This window comes from Alternaria ethzedia (genome assembly GCF_023757985.1).
Source record: "Alternaria ethzedia strain BMP 0044 chromosome Unknown scaffold_45, whole genome shotgun sequence".
In the NCBI taxonomy this organism is placed as follows: Eukaryota; Fungi; Ascomycota; class Dothideomycetes; order Pleosporales; family Pleosporaceae; genus Alternaria; species Alternaria ethzedia.
The window spans coordinates 8,344-32,169 of record NW_026056238.1 but is presented as its reverse complement, the minus strand read 5'-3'; the positions used below and the strand labels follow the sequence as shown (position 1 = coordinate 32,169).

Here is a 23,826-nt window from a genome sequence, read left to right as displayed (position 1 = left end):
GACGAGGGCGCAGGCCAGTGGGTTTGGTGGTGGAAGGGCGCTCCACACCTTGTGGAGGCAGGAGCGAGGCGATGTCATTGCCCTAGCAAATAAACGAGAACTCTTGGCGCATCATTTCGCGATATCGACGCCGACACGCAACCCCGCCAACACCCCGCACCCGCACTCACATGTGGACTGATAGACATGGCTGTGAATGGGGACGCTGAGTCGCGGGCAATCCACCGCGACGAGCTGCGGCCGAAGCTCATAACGAGCTCCACCAAGCGCCGAGTCAACGAGCTCTCGGGGCTGCAGACCAAGGTCGCAGACGACTGTGAGTGTCTCTGGGGACTGCACGTGGAAGCGAACGCTGGCTGACTCAACAATCTTGCTATAGCCCTCGTCACTGCCGACCTCCAAGCACTGCTCGAACTCCTCTTCGAAACATATCCGCTATACGACGACCGCGAATCACGCCGCGCGGTCGAAGGCGTCCTCAAGTCGCTGGTAAACGGACCCCATGGCGACAAGGTACTGCCGCCGGTGGTCAAGTTCTTGACGCAGGAATGCTCCAAGAAGGCCATCGCGCACGCCAATGCCTTTGTGCTCAACGACTGGTGTTCCGTGCTGCTGCTGCAGTTTGCAAAGTCGCCTGAACGGTGGGCCAAGCTCGGCCTGGATGTGGCGCTGGCAAATGCGCGCGTACTCGAGACGTGCGTGAGCGCTGGGGGCGACCGGCGAGCTGGCCGCCTCTCCATAGCGGCCCTCGTTTCGACGCGCCGGGCCCTGCGCGCCATCTTCCGCTCCGAGGCAATTGGCAACGATGCCCTCGACAAACTCGTCACGAACCTCACCGCAAAGGGCAGCGCGCCCACAGCTGGAAATGCTGTCTTCCTCGGCGTCATCGCTGGCGTCTCATCCCGTCTACCGACCGTCAAGCCGCTGCTCGAAGGCCGCAAACAAGACTACTACACCTACTACACACGAGAGATTGTCGGATCAAGGAGCCAGCTGCCGGACCACATCTCCAATGCGTTACACGACTTCTTCGACAGCTTCCCCACTCTGGAAGAGCTGCGAAAGGATGTCATACCACCCATCGAAAAGGCCTTGCTGAGGGCACCTGAAGTAGTACTAAACGACATCGTCTCGCCCATGTTCTTGGCCCTCCCCGAGTCTATGGATCTCTCCGATATTCTGCTAGGAAACATGCTGAAGCCGCTGCTTTCCAACGTCAAATCAAGCAACGCAGCCATCCGCGCAGGCGCTTTGCGAACCTTCAAAGCGTTGGCTTCGCGATCAAAAGATGATGCGAAGATTGACAAGGTCGCAGACGAAGTGCTTACTCCTTTGAAGCAAGGCAAAGTTTCCGGTGCTGACCAGAAGGTCCTTCATGCTCAGATGCTCTCGGCGCTCCCCGAGTCAATAGCTCTATCAAAGAAGATACCAGCAGGTATCGCTCCAGTAGCCTTGAAGGAGCCAAGTGAGCCGGCTGTCGTAGCTGAGGTGTCCGCAATAACAACTCACTTGAATTTTGGCTTGGCGAACGGAGTTGCTCTTGACAAGGCCGTCTCAGATGCCTTCATCAAGGGCATGGCCGATAAACGCGTACCCGTCAAGAAGCTTTGGGCAATCCGCGCCTCAGACCTCTGGTGGAATCTCTCCGATGAACAACAAGCTCAACCCGACGTACTTGCGTTCTGCCAAACAACTCTGCCGAAGCTCATTGAGATTTGGCAGGAAGTAAATGCAAACCCGCTGCCTGCGACCCAGAGTGGTTTGGTTACGGTAGGACACTACACTGTCGCGCTCCTCATCGATAGAGTACAGAACATGAAGGACGAGAAGTTGGGATCCATCTATAAGAAATCTGATGTCATCTCGCAATCGCTCGCCACCCAACCAAAGCCTTCCATCCTTCTCAACCCCAAGGTCTATTCGAAATTGTCTTCGGAAGAGGACGTTTCCATTGCACTACGCGCCTTGAAAGCCATTGCGCCAGACGTCACACAAGCTTCCAAAGAAATCGCAGATGCATGGGCACAGGCGTTCATCTTCCTCATCGTTGCTCCCAGCGTCTCCGCCAAGGCGAAGGCGGCTGCTAAGCAGGCTCTGACACAAGCATATCTCCAAACCTCGCCCGAGAAGATCAGCAATATCATAATAGAAGGACTGTGGTCGTGGTATAGGTCGAGTGAACAAGAAGACAAGGAGAGCGCTGCGTTCGCATCCAAGGCAGGTTCAGCTGAGCTTGGCGCTGTATTGAGCTGCATATGTCTGCCTGCAGAGACAGTGAAGAAACAGAACGCAAGTGTGGACACTGTGGCTCTGCAAAAGCAGGCCATGCGTCTCGTTGTATTGGCAAGAAAAGAGATCATGCCAAGAGTGTCTTGGATTGACCTATGCCTTCGCATGGGTGTAGATCCCGGCCAGGTCGTTCGGGATAACTTGCAAGACTTTGTGAGCACTATCAACGAAGCAACTGAGGTATTATTGCTCAACCATCAATCTTTTCGAGAAACTATTGCTAACGTCCGACACAGAACAAAGACAATGAGAAACTACCCGCCATTGATGCAGCAGCCTACAGCGCTTATACCGACATGGCCTTCGTGGCGCCAGAGGCAGCTCTGCCGGCAGTGGTCAAGCAGTTCAGTGAAGACCTCGACCCAAAGCAGATGGAATCTGTAGGACCGACCGAAGCAGCCATCTTCCGTACACCAGAAGGCACAGCGTATATCGACGTCCTTTCGAAGAAAGCACCTGTGGTAATCGACAAGAACACGAAAGACTACGATACCCTGAAGTGGGAAGAAGAGCTACGAGCACAGCTTGCACAAAAGAAGGGCCAAGCCAAGAAGCTGAGCGCAGACGACCAGGCCAAGGTCAACGCCCAGTTGGCTAAAGAGTCCGCTATCAGGAAAGAAGTAACTGGCACAGAGCACAGGATGAGGCGGGGTGTGGGCATCATCCGGAGTCTCGCTACTGGACCTCCGACAGAGGCGGAGCAATGGATGGGACCTGCCGTAGATCTCTTGATCCAAGCCATTCGTGCTGGTGCTGGTCTTCTGCTGGGAGACGTTCCAGCGACTGCTTTGATCTCATGCTCCGAACGTGTATCCAACCGTCTAGGCATGATGCGACCATTTATTGGTGTAGCAGTATTGCGAACAATTGGTTCTATCCAGCTTGCTAGCGAGTATGAAGACGAGGATCTTGGTGGTAAGTGCATTTCGACTGATTGTTCAGATTTGGACCTTACTAATAACATTAGATCTGATAACGCGCGTCCTGTACCGTCTTCGGTTCTTGAGCGAGCAGAGGCCGCTCGATGCAGTATCCTTGGCGTACTGCTTCCCTTTGCTTTTCCTCGTACTAGAAAAGGGTGGCATTGGCAAGCCTGCGCCGGAAGAAGCCGACGAGCAGCTGATTTTGGCTATCGAAGTGTTGACTTTCCACACCAACTCCTGTAAGTTCTTCAAGCACGAATACTGATACTTTGCTAACACCTCTGAAGGCACCGACCCTCGTCTCCCCCGCAAGGCCTTGCTGGAGATTCTGGTATGGTCCATGCAGAAATACCAGCAGCATTACAAGATAATCAAGGATTGCATAACCAATCTCGCTAGCGGACTGGCCCCGAACATTACCAACGATGAGCTAGGCGCCTTGCTGCGTGGTACCATCGTACCGGAGACTGGCGTCCGAACCGCGGTTTTGCAAGCCATTGACGCTGAACTCGACATGAACGACCTGACCTTCAGTGAAGAGATCTTCATCGCTTGTCACGACGATGAGTCTGAGAACGCTGAGCTGGCCCGAACAATTTGGGACGAAAACGACCTGGAACTCAAAGCAGATGCTGGCGTCCAGATGCTGCCTTACCTGGACTCTCTCGACAAACCACTTAGAAGGGCAACCGCACGATCTATTGGCGAGATTATTACTAAGTTCCCTGACACGTTTGACGACATTCTTCGGAGATTGCGCGAGACCTACGCCGAAAAGGCCAAGCCCCGCGTCCCAGAGCGTGATGAGTACGGCATGCCGCGAAAGGTCGATCTTCGCGATCCCTGGGAGAGCAGAGACGGTATTGCGCTTGCCTTCAAGGAGATGACACCAGGTTTCAAGCCCGATGACCTTGTGGACTTCCTAAACTTCCTGATCTACGAGGGCCCCTTGGGAGACCGAAGCCCCGCGGTTCGAGATGAATTGATCGAAGCCGCAACCTCAGTCATCACCGTCAAAGCGCAAACCAAGGTCGAGCCTCTCATGGAACTATTCGAGAACGCTCTTGAAGCCCCTGACCGGAAGTCGGAGATGTACGATCAAGTCAACGAAGCAGTCATTATCCTTTATGGTGCACTGGGTCGTCATCTTGCGGCTGGCGATGAGCGCGTTTCAAAGGTCGTACAGAGACTGTTGGCAACTCTCAGTACGCCTTCCGAGACAGTGCAATACGCCGTTGCCCAATGTCTGCCACCGCTGGTCCGTACTTCCGAGCAAGAGGTGTCGAATTACATCAATCAGATGATGGATCAACTACTCACTTCAAAGAAGTATGCCTCGCGTCGCGGTGCTGCCTATGGTCTGGCGGGTGTCGTACGCGGTAAGGGTCTGGGTTTGCTCAAAGAACATCGGATCATGTCCACCCTCAAAGGAGCTAGCGAGAACAAGAAAGACATAAACCAAAGGCAGGGAGTATACCTGGCATATGAGCTCTTCTCGCTGATTCTCGGTCGCTTGTTCGAACCATACGTCATCCAGCTAGTGCCTCAATTGCTTGCTGGATTCGGCGATACCAGTGCAGACGTCCGAGAAGCCTGTCTCGATGCTGCCAAGACTTGCTTCTCCACGCTCAGTTCGTTTGGTGTCAAACAGGTTCTACCAATCCTCTTGGAAGGTCTTGATGAGGATCAATGGCGTAGTAAGAAGGGTGCTTGTGACTCTTTGGGAGCCATGGCATATCTCGATCCCAACCAGCTGGCTCTTAGCTTGCCCGATATCATTCCACCCCTCACCGTTGTGTTGACAGACAGCCACAAAGAAGTCCGATCTTCAGCAAACCGAAGTTTGCAGCGCTTCGGTGAAGTCATTAGCAATCCTGAGATCAAGAGCGTCGTCAACATCATCTTGAAGGCTCTCAGCGACCCGACAAAGTACACAGACGATGCCCTCGATGCTCTGATCAAGATCCAGTTCGCACATTTCCTCGATGCGCCTTCTCTCGCTCTCGTGGTGCGCATTCTGGAGCGTGGTCTGGGCGATCGCTCTGGAACCAAGCGGAAGTCCTCCCAAATCATCGGCAGCTTGGCATACCTCTCGGAAAGGAAGGACCTCACCTCTCATCTGCCAATCTTGGTCGCTGGACTACGGGTTGCGATCGTGGACCCTGTACCGGCTACACGTGCTACCGCGTCAAAAGCGCTCGGTTCGCTCGTCGAAAAGCTTGGAGAAGATGCTTTGCCAGATCTTATCCCAAGTCTCATGTCTACGCTCAAGTCCGACACGGGTGCAGGAGATCGACTTGGTTCTGCCCAAGCTCTGTCAGAGGTTCTTGCAGGTCTTGGAACAGGACGTCTGGAGGAGACTCTGCCAAGCATCTTGCAGAACGTGGCCAGCAGCAGAGCTTCTGTCCGCGAAGGTTTCATGTCTCTGTTCATCTTCTTGCCAGTTTGCTTCGGAAACAGCTTCGCCAACTACCTCAGCAAGATAATTCCTCCCATTCTCGGCGGTCTTGCGGACGAAGTGGAATCGATCCGAGAAACTGCCCTGCGAGCTGGTCGTCTCTTGGTCAAGAACTTTGCCACCAAGGCAATTGACCTGCTACTGCCAGAGCTCGAGAGAGGTCTCGCAGACGACAGCTACAGGATTCGTCTCAGTTCCGTGGAGCTTGTGGGAGACCTGCTGTTCAACCTCACAGGTATCAGCGGCAAGGTGGAAGAGGAAGAAGTCGAAGAGGGCGCGAAAGAGGCTGGTCAATCGCTACTCGAAGTCCTCGGAGAAGAGAAGCGCAACAAGGTCCTGTCTGCTCTATACATTTGCAGATTCGACACATCTGGCCTTGTACGAACAGCCTCCATCAACGTATGGAAGGCATTGGTGGCCAGTCCTCGTACTCTGCGCGAGCTTATTCCTACGCTTACTCAACTTCTTATCCGCCGTCTGGCAAGCTCAAACATGGAGCAGAAGGTCATCGCCGGAAACGCGCTGGGAGAGCTCATTCGCAAAGCTGGAGACGGTGTACTTGCTACATTGTTGCCTACCCTCGAGGAAGGTCTACATACCACAGATACAGACGCCAAGCAGGGTATCTGCATCGCCCTTCGCGAAATCATCGCAGCTGCTTCGCCAGAGCAACTCGAGGACTACGAGAAGACTCTTATCCAAGTTGTACGGACTGCTCTGGTGGATCCCAACGCGGATGTGCGAGAAGCAGCGGCGGAAGCCTTCGACGCTCTACAACAAATCTTTGGCAAGAGGGCTGTCGACCAGGTCCTACCTTACCTGCTCAATCTTCTGCGTTCGGACGACGATGCGCAAAACGCCCTATCAGCGCTTCTCACCCTCCTCACAGATCAGCAACGATCCAACATCATTCTACCAAATCTCCTACCAACACTTCTCACTTCGCCTATGACTGCCTTCAATGCCCGCGCTATTGCATCGTTGGCTGAGGTGGCAAGCTCCGCTATGACCCGACGACTGCCCAACATCCTCAACACCATCATGGACAATGTCATCGCTTCCAAGGACGAAGAGCTCCGGTCAGAACTCGAGACGTCGTTTGACAAGGTACTCCTATCTGTGGATGAATTCGATGGTCTTAATACGGCCATGAGCGTCATGCTTGCCTTGTCGAAACATGACGATGAGCGGAGACGTGCACGTGCCGACATCCACTTGGCCAAATTCTTTGCAGAGGCAGACGTTGATTTCTCGAGATACTACCCTGACCTAATCCGGGCGCTTCTCATCTCGTTTGGCGATAGCGATACAGAAGTCGTCAAGGCTGCATGGACTGCTCTCAGCACTCTCACAAGCAAGCGTCTGCGGAAAGAAGAGATGGAATCACTTGTCATCTCTACTCGCCAGACGCTTAACCAAGTCGGTGTTGCTGGTGCAGACCTCCCTGGATTCTCACTGCCGAAGGGTATCAACGCCATCCTGCCTATCTTCCTGCAAGGTCTTATGAACGGCTCAGTGGACCAGCGAACTCAAGCTGCTCTGGCCATCTCCGACGTCATCGACCGCACCAGCGCGAAGTCACTCCAGCCGTTTGTTACTCAGATTACAGGACCCCTCATTCGTGTAGTCACAGAGCGCTCTGTCGAGGTGAAGGCAGCTATTCTGCTCACACTCAACAACCTGCTAGAGAAGATCCCGACCTTCCTCAAGCCCTTCTTACCCCAACTTCAGCGTACGTTCGCCAAGTCGCTTGCCGATACATCCTCAGATGTATTGCGAGCGCGAGCAGCCAAGGCTCTTGGTACACTGATCAAGCTTACACCAAGGGTGGACCCACTCATCGCTGAGTTGGTGACCGGATCCAAGACAAGCGATGAAAATGTCAAGACGGCTATGCTAAAGGCCTTGTTTGAGGTCGTAAGCAAGGCAGGCAAGAACATGAGCGAAGCAAGCAGGAACGCCATCCTAGGTCTCATCGACAACGAGAGCGATGATTCTAATGGTAAGTTTAGACTGATTCTGAGCGTGCCTAGTGTGACTAACATGGGGCAGATGCAATGGCGATTACAAACGCTCGACTTCTGGGCGCCCTCATCAGCTGCCTTCCAGAGGATGTCGCGTCCAGTCTTCTCAAGGCTCGCGTGCTTACGACTCACTTCAACAAATCTTCTGTACTGGCGCTGAATGCAATTCTGCTAGATGCTCCCGAGGCTCTGACAGAATCGTTTGCAGACGAGACTGTGAATGTTATCTGCCAGGGTGTTGGACATTCGCAACCGTTCATCTCGGATAACTCGATCCTCGCCGCTGGCAAATACCTTCTATCGGAGAAGAGCAGCAAGAGCTTCGACCACACCAAGCCAATTTTCGAGGCTCTTGCGCCAGTAGTCGAGCCCGGCCATCCCGTCGACACGAGGCGGTTGGCGCTTGTGGTGCTTCGTACAGTTGCTCGAGAGCACAACGAATTGATCCGTCCGCATATCCCGCTCCTCATACCGGTGGTCTTCGCATCGGTGCGCGATCCGGTGATCCCAGTCAAGCTGTCGGCTGAAGCGGCGTTTCTTGCCATCTTCTCGGTGGTGGACGAAGAGACGGCCGTGTTCGACAAGTACATGGCTGGACCTGGCAAGAGCCTGTCTGCTGGTCAACAGCGCAGCATGGGCGACTACTTCAAGAGGGTTGCTATGAGGCTGGCTGGGCAAGCCAGAGAAAGGAAGGAGGCCGAGGGTGGCGCAGGCGGTCTCGGCTTGTCGAGCGACGAGATGGAAGATGAGCGAGAGATTTGGAGCGTAGGCAAAGTGGAGTTGGGAGATGTGTTTGGTGAAATCTAGCGATACTGTACAATGGGGGACAGTGTACATGGCATAAAAGCGACTGCACTAGCATTGGGACGGGAGCGTATATGAAAACGAGTCATGTTAGTATATAAGTGCATAGCGAATGGGATTTACATTGAATGTTTTGGGACCGAAGTCGAGGGTGCATGTGGTGGAGGTTTCATGGGGCTCGTGGAAGTTGTTAGGCTGCCCCAGCATCAACTCCGCAAACCCCCGAGCTCTGACCTCACGCTCTCCACGACTGCATGCTTGTCCATCAGCGTAGGCCCCGCACAACGCCTGCTGTCCTTGCCCGTCATCGGGGACCATCATTGCATACGTGTGCGACCCCGCTGGCACTCTTGAAGCGTCGCGCAGACCCCGGCGTCGCTCTCCCGCCGCCCTCAGCCTTCTCCACAGCCCGCACGCGCATCTGTCCAACGCGCGACGACGTCGCAACGCGCACATCACGACGCATTGAGCGCCACCACGGCGCGCTCCCACCGCCATCATGGCAGGCACCATACGCCCCAATGACATGAACGTCTCCACCACGCCGACGCTCTCGTCTGGCACCCTGCCCAGCCTCTCGTCCCTCCAGACCGATCTCACCAAAAAGCCCAACGCGCCGCGCGCCCCCCGTGTAGACGTCGAGCCCCTGTACGCCGCAGTCAAAGGCTCCATAAGCGACGCAGACTGGACCATCTACAAGAAAGCCCTCTCCTTCTTCCTCCTCGGCAACCTCAACCAGGAGGAGCTGTCCCACAAGCTGTCCAAGATCCTCACCACGCCCGCCCTCGAACACGCGCACAATGCGCTCTTCACGGCTATATACGCTAACATATGGCGCGACCCGCCCGAAGCAGGCATCGCCAGTTGGGTGTCGAGTAGCGATAAGCCGACTAGCGGGACGGTGAAGGGGACAGGGGACGAGAGCGAGAAGAGACTAAAGCATGAGGTTATGCAATTGAGTCGGAGGGAGAGAAAGCGGCTGAAGGGTATACCGGCAGGTGAAAGCCCGCTGACTACGGGGCTCGAGGGCTTGGGCGCGGGTGCTGCTGGGCCGGTGCAGGAGTATGTTGACGCGAGACGGGCGAAGCAGCTCGATGTTGGGCCGAGCAGCAACCAGGGCGGTGGATTTGGAAAGACGAGTACGTGCATGCCATTTGCTATACCCTTTCTTTACGCCTTAGGATGCTAACAACTTTGTCTCAGACTGGGAACTCGAGATTCGGAAACGGTATACCTCGGCCCTCTACGCCGAGACACACGAATTCCCCACCGCAACAACGATATCCTACCGCCTGCTACCGATATGCTACGAGTTCGGGCTGCCTCAGGGCCATACGTCCGATTGCCCCGACTACCTCAACATCGCTACCGAGACATACATAAAAGAAGCCCTAGCAAACTTACTAGGCAAGGTGAGCAGCAACGGCCCTGGATACGTGCGCACAGGCGAGTTCAAGAAGAAGCTCGCGCGAGAGGAAAGACTAGTAGACCGCGGCGAGCTAGCCCGAGGCATCGGAGGCGAACTCCCCGTCGAAGCAGAAGAGCGACGAAAGAGGAAACTCCTGTGCATGGAGGACTTGAGACTCGCGCTGGAACTCGGAGACTCGTACCTCGGCCAAACACCACTGATCGCGGGATCCATAATGAACTCGAGGTTTCTGGATACGCATGGCATCGAGGACATCTACAATGCGCCCGCGAAACCGCTTACGAATGGTGCGATCACAAACGGTATCAATGGTATTACGAATGGGACTAAGCACGACCTCAACGGCGAGACTTGGACAATTGATTTTGGCGACCCGATGCAGATTGATGATGAGGTGGGTATGCATTGGCAAGGAGGTAGTGTACAAGATATGCAGGAGATGGATGATGCGCTTGACGATATTCTGAACCTCGGCGATCTATAGGAAGGTCTTCAAGTTGACTCTGGCGACCCAACGCAGATCGACGATGAAGTGGGCGTACACTGGCAAGGAGACAGCGTTCAAGACGGGCAAGAGATGGACGATGCGCTTGACGATGTTCTGAACCTCGGCGATCTACAGGAAGGTCATGAAAGCGAATGATAGAGGGAAGGAGCATAGAGGCGTTTGTGAGCTTCGGCATTTGATCGGCGCATGTGGGATTTGCATTTCGGTGTCTGGGTGTAGCTATGGGATGATACCCTGTCTTTTGCTTGTTGTCTTGTTGAGTTGGTGGACGGCATTATGACTCGCGATGTATCTCGCTGAGCATTGTTACTTTTGTAGGGAATGGAGGACAGTCATATCTCATTGTCGAGCGCATGTTGCATGGATCGTCGTCATTTCATTGCATGATAGCCCGGCAATCCCATACCATAACCCTCTCGTCCCACCCCGTACTAGCACACCAGCCTTCCGCGCCGAACAAACACCAATCGACACCCGTGACGAACTCGGTATGCCTCCCCATCCTCCCCATCTCTCTACCCCCACCATAAAACATAGGATCTTCCAGCATGTTCTCCTGCTTCACACTCCCCACACCCATAGCACTCCCATCCGTCCACACCCGACACGTCATATCGTAACTCGCACTAAGCAGTATATCGCTCAAATGCGGACTCCAACTCAGCTTCCGAACCGCATACTCGTGTCCCGGCAACACAGCAACAGGCCCCTGCTGCGGCATCCTTATATCAAATGTGCGTATCACGCGATCCACCCCCGCGGTCGCGACGATAGTATCCCGATATTTATTCCAATCATGCGTCAACGCCTCCGCAGGCGCAACACCCACACCCGGCGCATGTCCCATCCTCGCTTTCGGCGGCTGATGAATCGGCACACTCATCGTCAAATGATTACTCGCACTCGCCGGCGTCCTCAGATCGAAAACCCTCAAATGGCTATCACTACTCACACTGCTCAGCACACTCGGACTGTGCGGACTGAAACTCGCACTGTAGGTACATGAATGCGTCGGTAAGGTGGTTATACTCGCCTCGGAATTTGGGTTCCAGATCTTGATTGTGCCGTCCCAGGATGAGGATAGGAAAGTGTCTTTGGACACGAGGTTCCAACTGACGGCGAAGACTTCGCGCGCGTGCTCTTGCCAGGATGCGATGGGGAAGTTGGGCACGTTTATGTCGAAGAGTTTTACCGAGCCGTCGCCGCCCGCGGTGAGGAGTTGGGATTCGTGCGCTTCCGACCAGGTGCTGTCGAAGAGGGAGTCTTGCGTGTCGAACCTGGGGACGGGTTAGCATGTGATTGGGAAGCAAGTGGCTTGTCCGATGACGACGGGGTTGATAAGTACCATTTCTCGGCTACGATGCCATTCGCTGTAAGGCCTAGTATGTACAGGCGTCCGTTTCCGACGAGCCCGAAGTTGGCGGATGTTGCGACGGCGATGCGCGAGTCGAAGAAGGGGCTGTATTTGACCGAGTAGCCGTTGAAGCCTTGGGTGCGGAACTCGAGCATCGTGGGTGGTGAAGGGGGTTGAAGGGGGGTGGATATGGGATTATGGCGCGTGGAGGATAGGTATGGTACGGCGCGTCATGTCGCGCCGGGACGTGGAGTTGGTGTTGTGCTGCAGCATGGTTGCCGATGACGAGGTGTCGATTGACCGAGGCGCCTTTGGGTTCTGGCGGGGCTGGTGTGGCGCCGTCGGGAGGTTGTCCCGTGACAGCGCGTCTGCTGTTACGCCAGTCGCCACTGTCGAGGAGGCCATTTCACTTTGTTGATGCGACTATGCGCGCCATTTTAACCCACCACAGTCGGTATGGACGCGTTCGTGTCGCGCAAGAGGAAGTGGGATGAGGGGCCGCCCAGGTCCGTGGCGAGTACAGGCAAGCGGCCTTCAGAGGCTAGAGACCCAGAAGAAGAGTCTACTGATTTCAAGTTGGCCTTACTGGCATCTTTGCATCCTACAGTTGATGAAGGGACTCTGCTTGAAGCATTGCTCGCTGCTGAGGGGGCCGTTGAACAAGCCTCGGAGTGTCTATCGCGACCTCAAGTTACTTCCCCACGCAAGCAACCCGCATCATCGACAGTGGGCTATCAATCATCTCTGAGCGCGTATCGCATTACTCCAGCCAACGGGACGCTGACCAAGAAGCCACTTGTGAGAAAGGGCAAGACACTGTTTCTCTATAGCCCAGAAGACATCGAAGTACATACGCCTTGTTCAATCATACACAATTTCCTTCCGGTAGAGCAAGCGGATGCACTGCTGTCACAATTACTGGACGCCTCGTCGACCTACGACAGGTACGAGTTCAAGCTGTTTGACAGAGTTGTTGTAAGCCCACACACGTACTCTTTCTACGTCAACAGCTTAGAAGAGGCGGAACGACAAAAGACGGAATACATCTACAACGGTGGCCAGATCGAGGTAAGACTGTCGACAAGACATACCACCACAATGCTCATTCCACATAGGATGTCCGACAAAGCCTCCCAGAAATGCTCAACGCATGCCCCCAAGTCGAAGACGCCGTCAACCACGAAATCCGCCGCAGAATCCGCGACTTCTACCCCAACGGCAAGAAACTCAGATACCAATCCCCTCACCCCTGGAAAGCCAACACCGCCTTCGTCAACTGCTACGACGGACCCCAAGAAAGCGTCGGATACCACGCCGACCAACTCACCTACCTCGGTCCACGAGCCGTCATCGGCAGTCTAAGCCTCGGAGTCGCACGCGAATTCCGGGTCCGCAAGACCGTCGCCCAAGACGACGAGCACCGAAAAGACGACGGTTCTCTCGCGGACGCACAAGGCCAAATCAGCATTCATTTACCACATAACTCGCTCCTGGTTATGCATGCCGAGATGCAAGAAGAATGGAAACACTCGATTGCGCCGGCCCAAGCTATTGATCCTCATCCGCTGGCGAGGAACAAGAGGCTTAATATCACGTATCGGTTTTATAAGGATAGCCTCCATCCGAGGTATACGCCGAAATGCAAGTGTGGTGTTTCGACTGTGTTGAGGTGTGCGACGAGGAAGAAGGAGTCGAGGGGGAGGTATATGTGGATGTGCCATGCGGGTTATGTGCCGGGGAGGGAGAGTTGTGGGTTTTTTCAGTGGGCGGAGTTTGATGAGGATGGTGAGCCGGCGTGGGCGTCGAAGGTTGGGAAAAAAGGGGCGTGTTTGAAAGGGCGAGAGCAGGTGGTAGGGACGCCAACCGACGGTGGTGTGTTGACACATGCCTCTTGAACCGACGGTAGCACTTTCTGTTCGTTGACTGAATATGAGGATTGTTTATGGATAGACCAGGATCGTAAGGCGCGACTCTCGTCGACGACGCAAGCGCAGCCGTAGCCTTCTAGCCATCTCGCATGTTTTCGCAAACAAATCCAGACCTCAACCATCGAGGTCCAACACCCACCATTCCTGGGTACCCATATTGCTACGAACGATATATTGTCTTCGACTAGCCTTACTCCAACCACCGATATTGCTACACTCGGTACATTGTAGTCAGCACGCCTCATCCCAGTCTTACATCCCAGAAGTCACCCGCACCTATTTTACCGCCACATCAGTCGACCATGCCACCTCTCTTCCCCCACCAAGCGGTCATGTTCCGGCCATCGACATCCATGCCGCAACCCAACGAAGTACTCGACAGTATCCTCACAGGCTATCTCTGGGGTTGTCTTCTGATAACCCTGTTCCTCTTCACGTACTTCGCCATCAGCTTCTGCGCCTGGGTGCTCTCGGCAGTTTTGGCTTCGATCGACACGATTGTTGACTTCGTACGGATGTACTGCGACTTTTCGGATGCTAGTACCGATGTCGAGACGATGGCTCCTATCTGGCTGGAGAAACACACGGCTGAGAGCGCAGGGCAGCTCAACAGACTAGATGAAATCACCAGGCTTAAATGCACACTACACGAATACGACACCGCCCTCCAAGACGCACACTCAGCCACCGAGATACCCATAAAACACGCGGTCAACACCCTCACGAACTTCCCCAACCTCCCCGAGAAATCCCCTACAACCCCGCCCCTTTCTTAACATACTCGTCCAACCAGCCCACTGCCTGCAAAAACGCCTGTTCCTTTGCAAACCTCGCCTTCGCATGCGACAAATCCCCTTTAACACCGAACCCATGTTCGACATCCGAATACAGGAACATTTGGTACGGCACGGTGTGGTCTTTGAGGATATCCTCTGTCTCGCGCCGCTTCTCGGCTGGGAAGATGGAATCGGTTTCTAGAGTTGTTGTTGGTATCGTTAGTGCGTTCTTTTTGTTTATGTCTTTGTCTCGACAGTTTGGTTTTTTGGAGTAGGTTTGATGAATGGAATGAATGGAATGAATGGAAGGAATGAAACGCGAATGTTACAATTGAAAGTCATACCTGCAGCAGCAATACTCAACGGCCCCCTAATCCCCCTAACTTCCTCCGCATCCACAAAACTTGGATGAGCAGTAAACCCCGCGTCAATTCCCCCATTCTTCAACCCCCCTTCTTTCAAAAACCGACATACGTACTTCCCGCCAAAACAATATCCCACACCACCCAACCTCTTAATCCCCAACTCGTCCCTCAGATACTTAATCACCTTCTCAAACATGGGATCCACAGTATCAGTCCTCGGCATAACCGTCTCAACATACTCCTGCAAGTCAAACGACTCCGGAGCCGGAAACGGCACTTCGCTCCCGTTGAAGACGTCGGGGATGACGGTTAGATAGCCGTTTTGCGCGAACTGGTCGGCGATGAGTTGGGTGTTGGGGAAGTCCATGCCGAGGACGTCGGTCATGATGAGGATGGCGTTTGAGGGGGAGGGGTTATTGGGGGGGTAGGTGGTGTATGTGCGGACTTGTTTGTGGGTTAGATGGGAAGGGTTAAGGGGTGGGGATGGAGGGAGATGTACTGTTGTCGATGTGTTTGATTTGGCCTTGTGGTGTGCCTGAGTGCTTTACGCCGATGATGCAGCATCGTTGCATGGGGTTGGATGCCATGATGAGATTGAGGGGAATTGTAAGTTGGGAAGACTGAGCGCTGTTTTTGATCACTTGTTTGTAGTTTCCTGGCCGTGACTCAGAATCTGATGATGGAGTTTAGCTATGAGTCTGATACAGCGTCGGGTGTGGGGTGCAGCTCGGGAGCGGTTAATAACAGGGGTTATTGCGCCCTAGATGTGAACTAGTGATTATTTCCGGATGGGAGCTTCCGATGCTTCTTCACCATAGATTCAAGTTACACTCAAACCAGCTCATTGCCTTAGTGGTACTGTGTTTTTCTTCGAAGTAGGCGGGCTCCGAGAGACTCATTACACATGTACTGAGCTAGCCGGTGAGCAGCACCGGAGATTTCTTGCTGCATGTTTGGTCGTTTTCTTGAAAGTATAACATTCGTAATTACAAAGCTTCTATGTATCCCATATGTACATATCCAATTCAAAAACTGGGCATGTTAGCACGAGTAACCTTGCTCTGCTCTGTGATTACACACACCTCATTTCCTCGTCTGCAGAAGTGTGACTCCTCAATGTCTCACGCGGCTGACACTTCGCCTCGTAACCCTTTCGTCCACATAACCACTTCCACGTGGGTCAATGTAGCTGGTCCTTGCTGGCCTGACAATCTCAACGTCGCTAATGCGTCGCCTGGATACACTCCTCGCCCGACTCCTCGCACGGCTCCTTGCACGTATGCGAGGCTCTTCGACGTACTCAATAGCACGGGGACGAGATCGCGATCGCCTGGATGATGTGAGTGTGAGACAACCAATGGTGCCATTGAAGTTACTACGAACCTGTACTCGACGTAACGGCCGTCGTCGCTGAAGCTCTCGACCGATGTCCGGCGCCATTCGCGCGGCAGACGCATCACGCCGGCTGGTGTATGGGACGTGTAGTTTCCTCGTCGGGGAGGTGGCTCAATGACGGTACGACCGCGCGTTTCGTAAGACCGCATGAGACACATGTTGATGGTGTTTGATGTCTTTGCTCTTCCGCAATGAGAATGGTGATGATGATGTTGAGGATGTAGGCTACCGGATGCCGGGTTCCCGGGTGATGACGTTGTACAGCGAACGACGCGACAGCGAACGAGGGAAGCGAATAGCGTCCAGAATGGGCGATGTGCGAGACAGAGAGTCAATGATGCAGGATGCGGCTGTATATCAGTTCATACTTGAAGACATCTCAACGCGACTTGCAACGCGCGGAAATGACGTGCGCCAAGGGTTTGCTGGGGCATTCCAAGGTTGTTTGGTCTGCCAGCCTCTTCAATTCGCAACCAGATATTTCCATGCAGTCAGCGGTGAATTGCAGGCATGCGCATGTAGTTCTGGGATGTATCCTTGATCGAAGGAGCTATTTGCACAGTGATCTCGGCGGTATTTCGTTCTAGACCTGGCCTCGATGATGGAATGCGATGTTGGCTGAGCATGCAGCAAAGCCAGACTATCAGCAAAAGGAACGCGGAACATGGGTGCTGACATGTAGAGCTGGTACCTGGAGTAACATGTGAAGATGTTCAGTAGCTACCCCCAGGTGAGCTGTCATGAAGGAGCCACCCCCACCTGCCCCGCGACTCGTGGCTGGTTGCTGAAACGTAGGCGGTGACGAAGCAGAGGCCACCGCCAACGCTGCCAGCTACAGGCAGACATCCTCTGCAATTGACGTAACCAATTCCATTTGCTACTCACTGTCCTCTGAACTGCGCGCACAATGTCTCTAGTATCAGGTATGAGCTCCCAGATAGCTTCTCGCAGCAGCTACTAACCGTAAACAGACGCCATCTGGGCAGCGTCCCCTTCGACAACGCGCGGTCAGGCAACACCGCTGTCCTCGGACCCCAAGGGCGAACGGATTGCCTATGCCGTGAGTCTCCCCCTTATCCAGAGCTTTCGCGGAGCTAATTGGACGTGTAGTCAGGCAAATCCGTCTTCCTGCGCTCCATCGACGACCCGGCTGTTAGTAAACAATACACCCAGCACACGACACAGACGACTGTCGCCCGCTTCTCGCCCTCAGGCTTCTACGTTGCTAGTGGAGATGTCTCGGGTACGGTCAAGGTGTGGGACTGCGCCGGTGAAGGAGCTACAAAAGGTGGGTGAGGCATAGCAGGACATAGAGCGAGGGAGCTGACGCGGTGCAGGCGACTACCACATCATCGCAGGCCGCATCAACGACTTGGCGTGGGATGGCGACTCGCAGCGCATCATAGCTGTCGGCGACGGCAAGGAGCGCTTCGGCCACTGCATCACGGCAGACAGCGGCAACAGCGTGGGCGAAATCTCAGGCCACTCGTCACAGATCAACTGCGTGTCTATCCGCCAGCAACGACCCCTCCGCGCCGCCACAGGCTCCGACGATACCAGCCTGGTCTTCTACCACGGCGCCCCCTTCAAATTCAACACCAGTCTGAGAGGACAGCACAACCGCTTCGTCTTCGGCACCGCCTTCTCCCCGGACGGTTCCGTATTCGCAAGCGTCGGCGCCGACAAGCGCATATGGCTATACGATGGCAAGACCGGCGAGGCAAAGGGACAGATTGGCGAGGGTGTACATACTGGCAGCATCTTCGGCGTGTCGTGGTCCAAGGACTCAAACAAGTTCGTCACAGCCAGTGCGGACCAGACGGTCCGGATATGGGACCCGGAAGCAGGCAAAAACATTCAGACCTGGAGGATGGGCGAGGAAGGCGTCGCTAGCATACCCGACCAGCAGGTCGGTGTGGTATGGCCCACCGGCCGCAGTGATGGTCTGATCGTCAGTGTGGATCTCGAAGGAAACCTGAACTACCTCGTCGACGGCAACCCAAAGCCAACGCGCATCATCCGTGGCCATTCCAAGAACATTACATCGGCTGCCATAGCTGCATCTACTTTCGCCACGGGAAGCTATGACGGCCGTGTCCTCGCATGGGACACCACCACTGGATTGGCTGACAAGGTCGAAGGCGCAGCACATTCCAGCTACGTCGCCGGCATCACGACTTCCGACAGCAAGAATGAGGCGGAGTTGTACAGTGTTGGCTGGGACGATACATTACGCTCCATGTCCGTTCCGGACAAGATCTTCACTGGCGAGGCACACGATCTCAAGTTCCAACCCAAGGGCGTTGCCGCGACATCGAGCACCGTGCTGATTCCTTCTACCGATGCCATCGCAGTATACTCCAAGGGGGCCCAGGTCAGCTCGTTACCGGTCAAATTCGCCCCTACCTCAATCGCAGCGCACGGCGCTACCGTTGCTGTTGGCGGAGACGACAAGCTAGTACACATCTACACCCTTTCTGGCACGGAGCTCAAGGAGACCGACACAGTGCTTCGCCGTGCAACAGCTCCTATCTCCGCACTCGCCTTTTCTGCCTCAGGCAAGAAGCTGGCAGTGGGTGCTGGAAACGGCAAGATCTACGCATTTGAGGTAGGCGGAGACTGGAAGGTCATCACGGACAGATGGAGTGCCCATACCGCACGCATTACCTGTCTGGCCTGGGACGAGAGTGAGAACTACGCCGCAAGTGGCAGTCTGGACACCAATGTCATGGTCTGGAGCACAGAAGACCCTGGCAAGCGTATCAAGGCTCTCAACGCTCACAAGGATGGCGTCAATGGTGTCGCATGGGAGAAGGGTCTCAAGGTCATTTCGGCGGGAGGCGATGCGAGCATCAAGGTGTGGAGCGTGAAGGCGTGAGACGTCAACCAATAGTCGAAAGATGAGCAAAAGAAATTAACGATTCATCATAGTGTGGATGACAGGAACTTGATTCAATTCAGTTTGGGGAGTGATGGCTAGGTTTTGAAGGACCTCGATGAAAGGTGAGGCGGTCGGGTGCTCCTGCCGTTTTCTGCTTGCATGTGATCGTGCGGCTACTTCCAAAATACCTCTCCCACTTACATTTCATGCCAACTCCTCAGCCTTCTCACCGTGCAGATAGTACTCGCATGTCGCAATCAATGTGTCCAATCACGATCATCGGCCTATCGACTGCGGTCGCAGTCTGCATGCAGCCCTCACAGCCAAAAGACCCGCGTAAGCCCCATTTGCCTAGTTTGCCTTGGAATTCGGTATGCCTCAGTGCGAACAGCCACCTCGAGGCTCATTACATGCAGGCCGGCTACAGAGGTCCTTCAAAAAGGAATGTTCGGGGCGCTTGCCCTAGTCGCTTCACTTGAAGCTATATTGATGCACGCTGCCACCAAAATTCTAGTCTTTACTCAACCTCAGTCCATCCGAGCCCAGCACTTTTCCTGATACACCCACAGCTACCTCACACTACCTCTTAGTGCCAACTTCTCAACATATCAATCTTGCAGTTCCACTCACATGGACAACAACACATACTTCGGTGGGGGCGGCAATATGCGTGACCTGTTCAACGGTCAAGGAATTGGTATCGACATCAACGGTCAGAACACTGTCGAATCAGCTTCACAATACCGAAACAATCAGCAGCTGCTTTCGCCGACAACAACTCATCGACACGACTCAATGTTCTCTTGCTCGTCAATAGGCAGCACACCACGGCACTCGATCTCTCACCAGGCTGAGGCTCAGCCTTATGCCAATATACACCAAACAGTACACAGCCCCATCGGCTACACACAAGTTCCGGTGAACGGTGACATGTCGCGATCGGCTTCGCAATACTCATCAGTATCTTCCGGTCAGCGATCATTGTCTACATCCCTGCAGCGAGCGTCCCGCGGTTCGTTTGGAAGTATCTTGGTTCCGACTGGGTCAGCAATGTCCCGCTCCATCTCAAGCACGTCAGCAAGCCAACGCACTGCGCCTCAGCCTTATCCATTTCGATCAAACTCACATTCCGTGCACTTTCGTCCCCGACGGTCATCTGACATCTCGCCAAACATGGATTACGAGCATTTTGCAGCGGCAGCGATGAGCCCATTCGAATATGCGATCAACGACACCATCGACGAAGGCATGCCAGAACGTGAGGATGAGAGCAAGGTTTTTGGTCACTTTGGATACGATAACGAGTAAGTTTCCTTCAGAATATTCAGTTTGCGATCAACAAGCCACAGGATTGTTCGAAATTCAACCTGGAACATGGAACCGTCATTTACATCCAGACCTGGAAACGTCTTGCACTATTTGCAAGCACCTACGTATGAATGGACTCTCTATTGGTATTCTGGAATCCTCAACCTCGAACATCGCAAGGGCCAGTCTGTTCATCGAAGGGCGACAAACGCATTTGTATCGTGGCAACTCGTTGCTCATTGTTCGACATTGAACGACCTTGCGCAACGAGCTCCGACTGGAGTGCCCGACTACTCGTTCGGCTGACCGTTCTGGAGATTTACACTGTGATCTACGCACTCTTCTGGTACTTCCAAGGGCCTGCCTCTACCGTCGAGCAACGGTTGAATCGACTGGTCTCCTACATAGCGAGGTTTATAGCATCGTTACTCTATCAAGATATCCGGCACGCGGCACTGGCAACGATCACACCTCCCAGCCTTATTACACAGATATTAGGTGACGGACGTACGTTCATTACACTCACATCAAGTACAGCATCAGAGATTCCATCTTCCACTACATGGCTTCTCTGGACACGACCCAAGCTGTTCGCTCCGAGGACTCAATCTGACTGGAACGATTGCCTTTACTATATTCCGGACTATCATCGCCCGATGTGTCATTTCTAAAGGTAAAGCTTGTTTAGTTCTTCCCGTCTATTCTCAATGCGAACCATCTCATTACAAACGACAATGCCAATGTCACGGCAGGAGAAGGACACGAGCAAGCTCAGACTATCGCAAAAAGATTCTCCCAGGGCCTTTCGGCCAACAGCATCACTCCAAACCTTACACAAGAGATACAATTGAACCCCTCCTCCAAAGAGTGCCAGGATTCCCAATGAGCAATCATTTTACACTTGTTTCTCGTGTTGGACCTGGCCACGACGTATATCAGCCCAAGATATCAACCCCTCGCCACTTATCTGTCTCAGCATCTTAGCTGAGCCCTGCTCAACTTGATGACGTCCCGCCTATCTGGCGTGACCATCATACACCATGGACCGTCGTTCTATTTATTGATAGATCGTTGATCTGGTTACCCCATCGCCTGGAACACAATGGAGACCTAGTTCTTTGGTTCTTGATCTCCTGAGTCAACTCTAACGTCAGCAACGCAGGCATTCAGCTCTTTCATCCGCATTTTCGCCCAGCTCTCGAACCTTCCAAGCACCATTTGGCGAACATGCACCATTTAGACATCAACCGTAAGCATGAAGACAAAGATCCATGATGATTGTAGACTCACCATTGTCTAGTCGCGTGACTCCACCCCGCCACATCGCGCCAGAGAGCTGCTCCCAACCCAGCTCCTGCTCTCCTACCCGTTCTTCACCTATGAGCCCACAACGCTCAAACAGACGTCGGCGCCGCACATCGAACTCTCCGTCCTCCCGCACCGATCCAATCATTGGCCAAGTAACCCTAGCAGGGAAGTTCAAGTGTCTGAACGAAGTCTGCCTCGACGATGGTGACGACCTTACCTTCAACCGTCATGCTGACTTCAAGCGTCATCACGAAAACATCCATGCACGCCGTTCGATTGAGTACTTCTGCCCAGAGTCCGGCTGCGTGCGCTCCAGGAATCCAGTAGGTGGCAAGAAAGGTAGAGGCTTTAGGGGAAGGAAGGATAAGATGAATGAACATCATAAAGCGGTTCATCATAAGGAGGGCAAGAAGCGGAAGAAGATCGAAGAAGCTGATGACTGCGTTGAAGATCAGAGCTGTGATGACGGTCCTGGGTCTCGAAAGGTGAAAGCCACACGTACGTCCGGGACTTCGTAAGCATCATATCTGTGGCGGACCTTCGCCTCGTACACTTTGGTCTTTACGCCATTCTTAGCGACTGTTCTCTCGTTTCATTCCTATCGCATCATGATTGCGCTCTACATATCGTCTAGCAAACTTCTATTATGGATTGCAAAGCCCATCTAAGTTCCCATTATATCTTGAAAGCAAGAAGGAAAACGTACAACTTCATTACTGAACCCAACCTCCCTTCTTCATCTCCTCCTTGGTATACTCTTCCAACCGCTCCGCAAGCTTCGCATCCCTCGCAGGCTTACTCTCGCACGTTGGCTCCCCAAAGCGACCGTAGATCTCAAGATACCCGCCACTCTGCTCCGCCTTCATGCCATCACCCGCGACACAGTAAAGACTATTATACGAGCCCCTATCCGACGACCAAAACATACCAGTCTTTCTCAAAACGGTAATCACTCCCTGCATGGCAAGATTCGATTTATTCACACCCTCTTGCAGATTCGTCTCCACGAGCCCCGGATGCACACAAGAAGTCCAGATTTCTCCCTCGTTGTCGGTGGCGCTTGCTGACCCCGGACCGTACGCCTTGTGAAGCGACTTGGTATGCAGGATGTTAGCGAGCTTACTCTGGCCGTAGCGAGCCATGTCGCCCGCATCTTTCAACGCGGGGTTATCGAAGTTAATCCCGCCTTTCGGCGCTTGCAGGTGTCCGGACGAAGTGAGATTAACGATGCGCACGCTTCCGGGGGGAAGCGTTTTGGATGTTGCTAGCATCAAGGGAAGGAGGTGGTGTGTGAATACCCAGTGCGACAGGTAGTTCGTCTGCCACTGCGCTTCGTGCCCGTCTTGGGTCAGCTCGAATGGCGTTGCCATGATGCCGGCGTTGTTGACGAGGCCGTGCAGCGCGGTTTCGAGCGTGAGGAAACGTTGCGCGGCTGCGACAACGCTGGTGAGGTCTTTGAGATCCATTTGTAGAAGGTCGATGTGGGCGGAGGGGTGCATCTTCTTGATTCTGGCTATTGCTTCTGTGCCCTTGTCCACGTTGCGAGCGCACATGTATACGTGCGCACCATGTTCTGCGAGATGGGCCACGGTGTGGTAGCCTCTGTTGAAGGTATTGTTAGTTGAATAGGTCATTCACTAATGGTGTTTGCAACACGTACATGCCTGAATTTCCTCCGGTGACGATGAACACTTTGTCCTTGAGATCGGGGAGAGCGTCGGGGTTAAAAGTAGTGTTAGGCATAGCGGAGGTTGAAGCGATGCAAGTCTAAGCGTGATGCGTTCCATACTCGGAGGCGAGGACAGGAAGCATTAAATAGAACAATAAAGACGGTGTTTGCACATGCGGCATCCTATATCCGCGTCGGACGAGGTAGAGTTGAAGCGCAAATGGTGGAGACTTTGGGGCGCAGCAGGCAATGCAGCTTCAACATGGCTGTAGCCTACGGTCCAAACGCGCGGAGAAGCACACCGTACGTTGAGTCTCTCAGGTTGACGCGCAGAGCACGCCCCCTCCGTACGAGCATGGCGTGAGAGGTTCACCTTTCATTTGACAAACGGAGATAGATTATTAGGT

The 23,826-nt window shown here is 53.9% G+C and overlaps 6 protein-coding genes across 6 annotated transcripts; 4 read left to right on the top strand and 2 right to left on the bottom strand.

Moving 5' to 3' along the window:
• Positions 1 to 186: 186 nt before the first annotated feature.
• Positions 187 to 8,501, top strand: J4E87_010248 (uncharacterized protein; the record flags this gene model as incomplete). Its single annotated transcript, XM_049381822.1, has 6 exons — positions 187 to 316; positions 380 to 2,469; positions 2,526 to 3,204; positions 3,257 to 3,451; positions 3,500 to 7,672; positions 7,723 to 8,501. 6 exons carry the CDS (start codon positions 187 to 189, stop codon positions 8,499 to 8,501), a joined length of 8,046 nt encoding a protein of 2,681 aa, XP_049228389.1.
• A 496-nt stretch (positions 8,502 to 8,997) lies between these two features.
• J4E87_010247 (uncharacterized protein) lies at positions 8,998 to 10,411 on the top strand (the record flags this gene model as incomplete). The annotated part of the gene is made up of 2 exons (XM_049381821.1): positions 8,998 to 9,637; positions 9,702 to 10,411. The coding sequence occupies 2 exons, from the start codon at positions 8,998 to 9,000 to the stop codon at positions 10,409 to 10,411; spliced, it is 1,350 nt and encodes a 449-aa protein (XP_049228388.1).
• Positions 10,412 to 10,811: 400 nt separating this feature from the next.
• On the bottom strand, positions 10,812 to 11,944 carry J4E87_010246 (uncharacterized protein; the record flags this gene model as incomplete). The annotated part of the gene is made up of 2 exons (XM_049381820.1): positions 10,812 to 11,712; positions 11,781 to 11,944. The coding sequence occupies 2 exons, from the start codon at positions 11,942 to 11,944 to the stop codon at positions 10,812 to 10,814; spliced, it is 1,065 nt and encodes a 354-aa protein (XP_049228387.1).
• A 301-nt stretch (positions 11,945 to 12,245) lies between these two features.
• J4E87_010245 (uncharacterized protein) lies at positions 12,246 to 14,493 on the top strand (the record flags this gene model as incomplete). The annotated part of the gene is made up of 3 exons (XM_049381819.1): positions 12,246 to 12,857; positions 12,905 to 13,574; positions 13,949 to 14,493. The coding sequence occupies 3 exons, from the start codon at positions 12,246 to 12,248 to the stop codon at positions 14,491 to 14,493; spliced, it is 1,827 nt and encodes a 608-aa protein (XP_049228386.1).
• A 2,667-nt stretch (positions 14,494 to 17,160) lies between these two features.
• Positions 17,161 to 19,131, top strand: J4E87_010244 (uncharacterized protein; the record flags this gene model as incomplete). Its single annotated transcript, XM_049381818.1, has 4 exons — positions 17,161 to 17,176; positions 17,225 to 17,313; positions 17,364 to 17,541; positions 17,591 to 19,131. The coding sequence occupies 4 exons, from the start codon at positions 17,161 to 17,163 to the stop codon at positions 19,129 to 19,131; spliced, it is 1,824 nt and encodes a 607-aa protein (XP_049228385.1).
• Positions 19,132 to 22,463: 3,332 nt separating this feature from the next.
• On the bottom strand, positions 22,464 to 23,493 carry J4E87_010243 (uncharacterized protein; the record flags this gene model as incomplete). The annotated part of the gene is made up of 2 exons (XM_049381817.1): positions 22,464 to 23,352; positions 23,411 to 23,493. 2 exons carry the CDS (start codon positions 23,491 to 23,493, stop codon positions 22,464 to 22,466), a joined length of 972 nt encoding a protein of 323 aa, XP_049228384.1.
• Between the last annotated feature and the right edge of the window lie 333 nt (positions 23,494 to 23,826).